Genomic DNA, 11229 nt, shown 5'->3' with positions numbered 1-11229 from the left:
ACGGTATTTTGGATAATTAGGAGTAGTAAAGGAAGTCAAGTTAGTGTGGATGTATAAGAGTGAGTTTAAAGGCTTAATGTGGGATAAAAATAAGAGATTTAGGAAGATTTTGGGTGATTTTTGAAGTGAAAATAGCCATTCTAGGCTTTGAGTATTAGTACCGTTAGAACAGTACCGATACTTCAAGGGTTAAATCTGTGTATTTCTTAAGGGTAGTATCGATACCAGTTGAAGAGGGTATCAATACTGAGTTGGTAGTATCGATACCAGGGGGATGATATCGATACCATTTTTAAGATGCAATTCCAGAATGCCAGAACGGTATCGGTACCTTGAGGAGGTATCGATACCTTTGAAGGGTAGTATCGGTACTGTAGAGACAATATCGATACTTCTAGGTATGAATGAAAAGTTAGGGTTCTTTCATCATAAGTTATTCTAATTGGATATACGTGATTCGAAGAACGATATTGATTCTCGATTGTTTTGTGTAGTGATTGAACGTAATCAATTTTCGGTCAGCTCGACATATTAAGTACCAATTTGAAATGGTTAAGGATTTTGCTTAGAATTTCAGTGAGGCAATGGTGAGTGAAACTTCTTAGTTTTGTAACAGAATTGAGGAAGGCTTGCGATAAGCCAACCTCAATGTTTTCGATCGAAAACTTTGTAATTGCTTTTATGTTATATTGCAATGTTTTATTTAATTTATATTATATAAGTTATGTTTTATGATTATATGATTTTGGAAATGTGAACTTTGAACAAGTTTATGTGAAGAGACTCTATATGAAAGTAACTATGTGAATAAGAGACACTTCGAATAATGATTGAACATAATTATGTGATTAATAGCCCAAAGTATATGTATGAGTTGGCATGCCAAGAGTCGAGGGTTTTATGTTGTCCTTCGAGACAATTATGTGGTCCTTCGGGACAAATATGTGGCACTTCGATGCAAACTTATGTGGCACTTCGGTGCAAACCTATGTGATCCTTTGGGATAAATATGTGGCACTTCAGTGCAAATTACGAGCTGTGGTGACAGCATTAGTGCACAACCTCAATATACTCAAATACCTAGAGTTCTCAGTAGTATACATTGGCATATGAACAAAACTATACAAAGTGAATAATATACATAATTATACCTTTTCGATATGAAAATAATGAGAGTTCTTTATAAAATGTTTTGATAAAAACATATAAGATTTCGTTTACTAAGTTAGCACTCTAGTATTGGCCTCACTAAGTCATCGACTTAGCGTGTGTTTTTCTCACACATAGGTTTGAAGAAAGTGGAAGACTGATTGGTTGAAGATAGCATACCACTTGAAGATCAGATCAGGACAAATTAAATGTAGGTTTTTGATCATTTTGTAAATTGTTGGCATGTATTATACGTTTAATTTAAAATGCTCTGATCGATTTTGTAAACTCATATGTTTTGTATTTATGGAAACCATAAAAGTCTTTATGTAAATATGAATGTGAAATGTTTATCTTATATAAGTTAAGGTTTATACCTTTTGTTTTGATCAAAAATTTTAAATGGTTATTATTTGCTAATTACATATGTTTTGAAAATTCAATGTGACATCTGAGATTCGTATCTGGGTCGAATACGGGTTAAGGGTGTTACACGAATGATATATTATAGGCGTGAATTTTAGGTTAATATTTTTTTTGGTTAAATGAAAGAGCTAAACTAAATCACTTGAACCTTGTCCATCAGCATTGTATTCCACCTGTATAACACTGAAATCTCTGTTGGAGGGTTGGTGAATGTCACATAGCTTGTTCAAAAAAATTTCAAGTTAAGTTTGTTCTATTATCATATTGCACTCCTTACGGTATATGGTTAATTGAGACCTGCCAATCTTTCTTGAGTTCTTCCGTGATTTGTCTTTACAGCGTAAACGACTCGTCACTTTGTTGCCTCATTTGTAGTAGCGTTGACACTTCCAGGCTTGAGGATTACCTTTCTTTCTCCTACTCTCCATGCTTGTTGGAGCCCTACCAGTGCTCCCTATAGTTCGCCTTCAATCACTGTGCATATTCCAATGAATTTGGTGAATCCCACCATCCACGTCCCCGAGTTTTTACGATAATTTCCTTATATGATGCAAGGCCTTCGTTACTCATTTGCGCTCGTTGATCTTTATCCATCCCTATGGAGGCGGCGTCCACTTTGTTGTCTCATCCTTCCATCTGTACTTCGATTGTAGTATCTAGGTTCATAGTTGGTCTTGTCGAGTAACTAAAATAAAACCTATCTTTGTCAAGAAGATTGTATTTTATCAAAAAATTGATCTGATATAGAGATTGACACAAGTCTTAAATATAAATATATATATATATATATATATATATATATACCCCTCATTTAGAAAAATTGTTTGACGTACTATTAATAATATAATTTATAAAATTTACAAGCACATGTTAATTTATTTATTTTTTAATGTTGATCACAAATGTTTTTATTTTAAAGATAATAAAAAAAAATAAGATTTAAGCGTACAATGGAAATGAGATATTTATGAAGTCCTACATTTATTGTATTTATTTAGTAAATATGTAGACACCTCACAATTTTTTTTTAAAGTAATATTTGTTCAAAGATAACTCTCAATTATTTGCTATTGAACGTTCTTACAACCATTTATTATGCTCAAACCAAAGACTACTAGAAACCTCAAAAAATAATAACAACCGTGGTAGTTTGGTTCATGCGACACCTCACAATTTATATATGCTGGAATCTTGAAAATTCAAAAGGGATAGTATTTTCTTTTATATAATGTTTTTTTAATAATGAGGGTGTGACATTAAAGAAACATGAATTTCGAAAACAAAATCGATAGACAAAGAATGATATTTCCTGTAGCTAACAGAAGTACAAAACGTCTTTCTTGATTCAAAGATGATGCTTTGGAATTTCATGATCTATCTATCTCTCTATCTTTTTCCAGTTTTTTCTCTTCTCCATCAATGGCGTGATGTTGGAGTTTTTGATTCACTCAAGCTATCAAGATAAGAAATCTTCCTGCTAATCAGCATGTTCAGCTTCTGCATGTTCTTTTGATCCGGTGCCTCTGCTACTTCTTCGATATCGTTTTGATCTGTGCCCCAAGTAAGTAAATCCGACAGCGTCATCCCGTTCGTGCACTCTGATTCGTCTCTCGGGATTGCAGCATGGTTCTCTTTCGATTCAGACGGACCTCGTGCCAGGAAATCGCATTGGATGACATCTTCGATTCGGGATAGAACCGTGTGTGCCAAGCTTTCCAGTATTCTTGAATAGCTCTCTAGGACGGCCTGTCCTACATCCTGTAATGCCAAACACACACTACCAGTTCAACGCTAAGGAAGATAGGTATGAAAACGATACGAAACTCCAGATGTTCGATTCGGAATGTCGGTCTGTGATCCGAACAAGTTACCTTATTGTACTCGATTTTGCTGATGTCTAGTGAAGATTGAGGCAGTCCTGGGAACCTATGTTTGATAAGGTGTAAAATGATCTCAACTCTTTCCTCAAACAGTTCTCTTTTCTCAATGCTAACACCAGAACCCCACGATTTACTATCCTTTTGGTGCATTTTCCTCTTCCAAATCACAATAGATGCCTCGATCCTGTTCTTGAGGTCTAAAATCTTGTGATCCGATGAGAGGTCCATACTGGCGAGAAATTGATCCGGATCGAAGAATTCATCCGTGATGCTCCTATACATTGAATCACCTAAACTAGCTCTCCCATTCTAACAAACCATCAACCAAAAAAACCGAGGTGAGAATCGACCAGTGTAGACCCGAGGTTCGAGAGTTTCGTTACTTTACCTTGGGGAGGGATTCAATGTAGCTATCAGGGATGTCCATCTCTGACAGTAGTTGAGCATTGATGGTCATTGCTGCTTTAAGAACCTGAGTGACGCATTCCTTTTGAACCTGCAGATTTTTCCTCACCGCTTCCGACAAACTACCGGGAGGAACTTTAACGGTAGGCAGCCACCATTTATCATCTTTTCTCTTTCTTTCGGAGTCCGGGGCATCTTTCGACAGGTAATAGAATTCATTTTGGTCCTTGAAGGCATCCAGACAATCCTGCTCACCATTGTTAACTTCTCCTCAGATTGTCCAATCTCAAATGGAATAACACAACAAATAGAGTAAACCAGCAAAATCTACGTCCTTACAATAAGCCTTCTATCAAGTGTCTTGAGTGCAGGAATGTTCATAAGCAGATCTTTTCGTTGCTTTGTGACCATTATCTGAACAAGTCAAGAAAAAAAAAAAAACAAGATCACCAAGAGAATTAGAGTTTGTAATTACATGTCCCATTTTCGAACGTGAAGAGATACCTCCATGTCGGAACCATCCTTGTTCTTTTGGTAAGAAGGAACTAATTCAACAACATGATCAGTTATAGACAACAGCCAGTCCATTTCTTTTCTCCACCTTGCTTTCCTCTCAGGCGACATCGGCTCCAAGCGTGATTGTTCACCAAAAACAGATGCTGAAACCAATCATCAACACAAATTCCATAACCCCTTCCCCTCCGTGTAAAATACTACGAATGTTCGATATATGTCCGAAAAGAATGTCGAAAATAAGGGAAGTTGGAAAGTACCGGCAAGGTTTGTAATGGCATTTGAGAGTGCTAAAGCTGATGAAACTCCTGTCCCTCCACCTGACATGTCCTCCCCCAGGAGTAACTTAGCAAATTTTTCCTTCATCTGCTCCATATCTGAATCAAAAACCATACTTTTTCATGTACATGAATCAATCATATAAACAAAATTCGAAAGAATCACGTATGTATGTAAACTCGCCGTGTAACAACTGTTGTTCCCTGGCTCGGAAGGCAGCGACCAACTCCTCAAAGGCATCACGGTCACCATCAAGAGCTGCCTCTTCAAGCTTAGTAGTACCGATGCTGAGACTCTTGGCATGTCTGTCTTTGTTGTCCTTAGCAGCCTTGAGATTAGACTTCTTACTGTCTTGTTCTTGTTCAGCAGCCCGAACCATTGTCCAACCTCTGCTAAACAAAAACGAAGAACAATCAAACTGGAAGCTTGGAAGTAAATTTATTGGATAACAAAGGAAGTGGGTTTGTTTGAAATGAACTGTTGGATGGAGGAAGGGGGGGATTATAGTGACTCAGGGTATTCCATTAATGATTGTTCTTTTCTCAGAATTAGATAATTTCTAAATGTTGAAATGGTTTTTGAGGCTGATTTTCAAGGGAAGGGTTAAAGCTCCAGCTGAAAACAAGGGATGATTGAGGATTAATAGCAATATCCTTTCTATTCTTCATGCATAAACTTTCCTGTAATATTAACCTCCCACATGGAAGCTTTTGATTACTTTGTAATGTCCTCAAAGTATTATCCTTATTTTAAATTGGTCCCTAAACTTTTAAATATTCCAATTTTATCCGTAAACTATTACTATCATTCTAAATTAGTCTCAAACTTTTGAATATTTCAATTTCATCCCCAAACTATGACCTTTATTCTAAATTAGTCCCCAAACATTTTGAACATTCTAGTCTCATCCCAAACTATATGTATATACTAATCACATTCCATGTTAATCAAATCGTTAGGCCAAGTTATATAATTATATGTTTGAGAAAAATAAAATTTAGGTTAGACTATGGTTGAAATTGATTACATATTTGGGTGAATTTGGGGATGAAATTGGAATATACAAAAGTTTGTGAATCAATTTAGAAAGAGGGTCATAGTTTGAGGATGAAACTTGAATGTTCAAAAGTTTGAGAACTAATTTAGAATGAGAGTCACCGTTTAAGGATGAAATTGGAATATTCAAAAGTTTAAGAACTAATTTAGAATAAGAGTCATAATTTAAGGATGAAATTGGAATATTCAAAACTTTAAGGACTAATTTAAAATAAGATTATAGTTTGGAGACATATGATTCAATTAACTCATTTAATTTATATTTTTAACTAAATTTAACTATTAGTCTGGTTTTAGTTAAATTAATATGAGGAGACTCACCCACCACAATCAAGTGTGCGACGCGAGTCAATTTAAATTAATTAAGGTGAATCTTGGAACTAGAAGGACAAAAAAATGATTTTAATGAAAAATAATTAAACCATTAAATTTTTATAGAATTAATGTCACAACCTACACTATATGTACTTCATTAATAATATGATATAATATCACATCATGAAAATTCTTTAAAACTTTTTAAAAAAAATTGATACCCATAAAAATATTTATAGAATAACGTACACAAATGATACATTAATTAATCTATTTACTATTATTAATATAATTTTAATATTTCAATCAATCAAAAAAATTAAACTCTAACCATAAAATAAAATTATAATACACAAATTTCAAAATCGAAATCGATACTACGATCATCAAGAGTAAGAAACCATTCCTCCATATATATATATATATATATATCATCATTAAATTATGTTGAAATAAGGTAGTATTTATCTTTAAAAAATTAATCATTTGATATTAAACTAGATACATAATCAAGATTAAATATTTGTGAAAGTCGAAATATTTTTTTTTAAATATAATGACTTGTTAAATATTTAAACTCAAAATTCATAAGACAATGCTTATTTGTCTAATATTTAAACTTATAATGATCTAAATTGTTATTAGACTAAAAAAATCTGAGAACATATGATAATCCATATTTAGTTCGGTCCATGCTTAATTAAATATTTAACAAATTCTTTTATTTTTTAATTTGAATATTTATTTTTACATAAACCAAAATAATAGTTGATCAAAATTTATCAAATATATAATTTTTTCCTTGGGCCCTAAGGGAGCTCCGTCTTGCATTAAACGATCATATACTCCTATACATGTAATATTTAAACTCAAGATCTCAAGAAATAACAACAATCCCTTAACCATTGACGCCGCTTGATTTGCTATAACAATTTAATCAATTAAATGATTGTTTTATAATAATTTTGTAACATTTTAAAGTTTTAATAATCATTTTAAAAATATTATTTTAACGTATATTAGTGTTCATTTGTGAATTTTATCTTAAAATATAAAGCTTAATCGAGTTAGTCATTTCCTCGATGACCATTTTTCGATGAAGAGCCACTATAATCAGAATCGACGGGAGCTGAATCGAGTTCGTCATTTTGTCTGGTTTATTATTGATTTCATCGCCTAGGTGTATTTTTGTAGGTAGTTGTTCGGGCGTAAATGACCGTAGAGTGGAGGCGTGCTCGGAGATAGGCTCAGTCGACAGCAACGATGGCCAAAGCAATAGTCAACATGGATATAGAACTGAAATTAAGGTTTTCGAAGTTTTTGAGATTTTTTAATATTTCTGAAAATTTTGAGTTTCCTTAATAAAATTATTTTTAATTTTTAATTTTTTTTTCAAAATTATTATAATGTAACACATAATATTTAACAAAAATTTTCAACAATGATTATAACTCGATATTTAAAATAATAATATTTGTAATATTAGTTATACACTATTTTTAAAAAAATAATATAGTTTAACTACTTATTTTTATATTAAGTATTAAAAATATATATAATGAAAATGCATGGCTTGTGGCCATTTGGTGGGTTCTTCCTAATCTTCATTCCTCAATTTCTCCACCCGTAACGTTGGTTTGGTTCCATTTCTACTACTCGCATCAGTCCTCTCTCTCTCTCTCTCTCTCTTTCTCTCTCTCACTCTTCAATTCGAATATGGAATCTATTGGAGTCCTAATGGCTTGCCCCATGAACCCTTACCTGGAACAAGAACTCGACAAGCGTTTCACCCTCCACAGGTTCTGGAAGGTCCCTGAGAAATCCACATTTCTTTCTACTCACAGTAACTCAATCCGGGCTGTCGTCGGAAATGCCTTCGCCGGCGCCGATGCCCAGCTGATCGAGGCCTTGCCCAAGCTGGAAATTGTTGCCAGCTTTAGTGTGGGGCTTGATAAGATAGATCTGGCCAAGTGTAAAGAAAAGGGTATCCGAGTTACCAACACCCCTGACGTTTTGACCGAGGATGTGGCGGATTTGGCCATTGGTTTGATCTTGGCGGTGTTGAGGAATCTTTGTGAGTGTGATCGGTATGTGAGGAGTGGCAAATGGAAGAAAGGGAGCTATATGTTGACTACTAAGGTTCGTCCACTTTCTTTGCCATAATTGAGCAGTTTTGGTTTATTTGATAATACGTAGTTCCTTGAATTTACTTCTGTTAGTTACTTTTTTGCGTATTTGATGATATTAGTCTTTCTGGGCTGTTATTGGATTTTGCTGAATTTGTTCTTTGCATAACTATTTATCACGTGCCAGCGAATTTGTGTTTCTGATTAGTGAGTTGCTATATTTAAGGGTTCTCTTTTTCTTCATCGAAGATGGATGATCTTGCAATATAGTCTTCTGTCCTGAAAGATTCTGGGGAGAAAAAAAATCGCTTATATTCCTTGTATTCATCTTTCAACATATGCATTTAGTTTAAGATGCAAGTTTTACGCATGTAAATTTCATGGTTAGCTGTTCCTTTAGCCTCCCAAGAATTCGTTTTGTGGTAATGTGGTTTGCTGGGGGCTGCATTAATTGATTTGGTGTTATTCCGGTCTCAGAAACAAGCAAAAGAGTTCGCCACCTTTATGCCATATTATTACACTGTCATTGTTGTTGATTTCACCTCTTGAAATTTCTTCTCTCTTTGGATTTCAGCATGATCATTATGTTGTAGAAAATTCTTAATGGTAAAGGGTCTTTATATGGTGAACTAATAGGTAAATGTTTGGCAAGCCCAAGAAACCATAATGAAGTCTTTAGTGGCAGGTCGAAATGCTTTACCAGAGTAAATTTATTTGGGTTGGGGGGGGGGGGGGGGGGGGGAGGGGTTGAGCCATGCTATTAAAACTGATATATGTCTTTCACTTAATAAGCAAATTCAGCTGTTGATAGAAAGCACTAAACAGACTGAAGTTTTATGAGTATGAAGCTGGTCCGTTTAAACAATTCTAGATTTCAAAGGTATAGAGCAGCGCCCATAGTCCTTAAGGATGATCTTTGGGTATTTTACCCTGGTGTTGTTTTTTCTTTTATTTTACTTTTGTTAATTAATGATGAGTCTCAGTCAAGGATGGGTTAACTTTAAGTCCAATTGATTAAGCAAAGAAATCTGATATTCAGGCTGTTAAAATCAACATTTTTAGATATTTAACAGCTCGAATGGGTCCCGAGTAGTACCATAAGGCATGGAGCTAAAATAGTAGCTCTACGTGCTCTACCATACATGGACATATAGGTAGATACATGTTTGCATGATGCAATTATGGATGTCTATGTGCAACTATATTTTCTTCGAGTATGATATGTAATGCATATAGCAATCAATTCAGAAGGATGCATGGTAGTTATGAGGTCCCTTGTGTGGATAATGGAGGTTCAAACAATTATAGGTACAGGTACAAAGGAGTTATAAACTGCTTTGGAGTAATGGTACAACCTAATTCAGGACAACAGTTTCTTTTACTAATGGTTTCAGCATTGTGAATTAACTGAAAATGGGTTACTGATTAGCTATTAGTTGGTAACTTGGTAATTGTGTCCTGTTTATTTTCTATAAATTAGTATTCTTCCTTATTCGACTTATTTTAAATACTGCTGAGAAAGCAAGGCCATTAAGCTGTAGTTAGAGTCTTGTGAATGGGGCCCTTTGACTAGTACTAAAAATTAGTCGATTAATTAGAATGCTCAAGTATACGCTGCTCCAGAGAGAAGGGTGTGGCGGTGCATGCATATCGTATTGTTGTTCTTTACTCAACTTTGAGAAGAGTTTCCTTCTTGAGTTGCAAAAGAAGAGAAATTTCTTTTGCTAAGATCCCGTTCTCTCCCCTTACAAGATTAGTAATAAGGAGGCTAGCTTTTGCTCTTTTAGACTCAGAAAAGCGGTTTTCTATTCCACATGGAATCCATTTGTTTGGAAAAACATGAAGCATCTATGTCCAGCATGATAGTGACTTTTGACTTTATGACAACAATTATAACATTTTGCAAGGGTTTATTAGATGCTTTCATCCATTTGGAATAAAAAAAACATGAAGATTGAATTGAATCTGTGTTACCTTTATATTCTTTTCATGCATTTGCTATGAGAAACATTAAAGATTGAATTGAATCCGTGTTAACTTGTTTCTTGTACATATGTTCCATCAGACTTGGAGGATACAAGAGTCGGGAGTCTTTTCTTCCCCTCTCTTGCTTATGTTTTTGTGCCCATTTAATTGTACTATCTCCCATCTTTCAGTTCACTGGAAAAAGAGTCGGCATTATTGGTCTGGGCAGGATCGGCATGGCAATTGCGAAGAGGGCTGAAGCATTTAGCTGCCCTATTAGTTACCATTCTAGAACAGAAAAACCCGAAACCAAATACAAATATTATCCAAGTGTTGTTGAACTGGCTGCCAATTGTGATATCTTGGTTATTGCTTGTTCACTGACTGAAGAAACACGACACATAGTTAACAGGAAGGTGATCGATGCTTTGGGTGCAGAGGGTGTGCTCATCAATATTGGGAGAGGCCCTCATGTCGATGAACCTGAGCTGGTTTCCGCGTTGGTTGAGCGCCGGATAGGAGGTGCTGGACTTGATGTATTTGAACATGAACCTGAAGTACCTGAAGAGCTTTTCGGGCTCGACAATGTGGTGCTCTTACCACATGTGGGAAGCGGCACGGTAGAAACCCGTAAAGACATGGCTGATCTTGTGCTTGGTAACTTGGAGGCACACTTTCTGAAGAAACCATTATTGACTCCTGTGATTTAGTGGTGATTGGGAGCTTCATATTGCTGCTCTCCCGTTTATATTTTTCATGATCTTTAGGACATTGTATGCTGCAAATAAATATGCACCACTGTTAAAACCAGAAAGAATTCAGTCATTCATGTCCCCTGAAGTATCTTTTCTCACAATATAATTTTTTTTTCAAAGTATTCATATTTAAAAGTATTTAGATGAGCGTAAAGCGTCTCATTCGACAGAGACAAAGAGTTTTATAAAGATTATTGGGTTTTGTTGATGTTGGACATCATTCTCAAAGGAATGTTTCGTTTTTTTTCGTATCTTTGGGTTTAATGTTTTTATTTTGTGTATTAGCTTTTTTTGTTACTATTGTCTCATTTTTCTCTATATGTTTGAACGCATTGTAATTCTAACTTATTCTATTATTTT

General features: G+C 34.8%; 2 protein-coding genes across 2 annotated transcripts; one reads left to right on the top strand and one right to left on the bottom strand.

Moving 5' to 3' along the window:
• Nucleotides 1-2991: 2991 nt before the first annotated feature.
• Nucleotides 2992-5031, bottom strand: LOC120204193 (rop guanine nucleotide exchange factor 12-like). The gene is made up of 7 exons (XM_039204310.1): nucleotides 4836-5031; nucleotides 4634-4750; nucleotides 4365-4519; nucleotides 4200-4274; nucleotides 3844-4107; nucleotides 3447-3764; nucleotides 2992-3333 (listed from the first exon to the last, which is right to left on the bottom strand). The coding sequence occupies exons 1-7, from the start codon at nucleotides 5029-5031 to the stop codon at nucleotides 2992-2994; spliced, it is 1467 nt and encodes a 488-aa protein (XP_039060241.1).
• LOC120204201 (glyoxylate/hydroxypyruvate/pyruvate reductase 2KGR-like) lies at nucleotides 4365-10924 on the top strand. Its single transcript, XM_039204322.1, has 3 exons — nucleotides 4365-4370; nucleotides 7689-8162; nucleotides 10306-10924. The coding sequence occupies exons 2-3, from the start codon at nucleotides 7740-7742 to the stop codon at nucleotides 10822-10824; spliced, it is 942 nt and encodes a 313-aa protein (XP_039060253.1). The 5' UTR covers nucleotides 4365-4370; nucleotides 7689-7739; the 3' UTR covers nucleotides 10825-10924.
• Nucleotides 10925-11229: the final 305 nt, after the last annotated feature.

Source organism: Hibiscus syriacus, unplaced genomic scaffold (assembly GCF_006381635.1).
Source record: "Hibiscus syriacus cultivar Baekdansim isolate YM2019G1 unplaced genomic scaffold, ASM638163v2 tig00000340_pilon, whole genome shotgun sequence".
Lineage (NCBI taxonomy): Eukaryota > Viridiplantae > Streptophyta > Magnoliopsida > Malvales > Malvaceae > Hibiscus > Hibiscus syriacus.
Note: the sequence above shows the minus strand (reverse complement) of the source record. Positions and strands in the feature narration are given on the sequence as shown.

Coding starts and splice junctions, on each gene's coding strand:
- LOC120204193 (XM_039204310.1), bottom strand. CDS start 5,031: ATGGTTCGGGCTGCTGAACAAGAACAAGACAGTAAGAAGTCTAATCTC. Junction 3,765..3,843: donor ACATTGAATCCCTCCCCAAG/GTAAAGTAACGA, acceptor ATGGTTTGTTAG/AATGGGAGAGCTAGTTTAGG. Junction 3,334..3,446: donor GCAAAATCGAGTACAATAAG/GTAACTTGTTCG, acceptor TTGGCATTACAG/GATGTAGGACAGGCCGTCCT.
- LOC120204201 (XM_039204322.1), top strand. CDS start 7,740: ATGGAATCTATTGGAGTCCTAATGGCTTGCCCCATGAACCCTTACCTG. Junction 8,163..10,305: donor GCTATATGTTGACTACTAAG/GTTCGTCCACTT, acceptor CCCATCTTTCAG/TTCACTGGAAAAAGAGTCGG.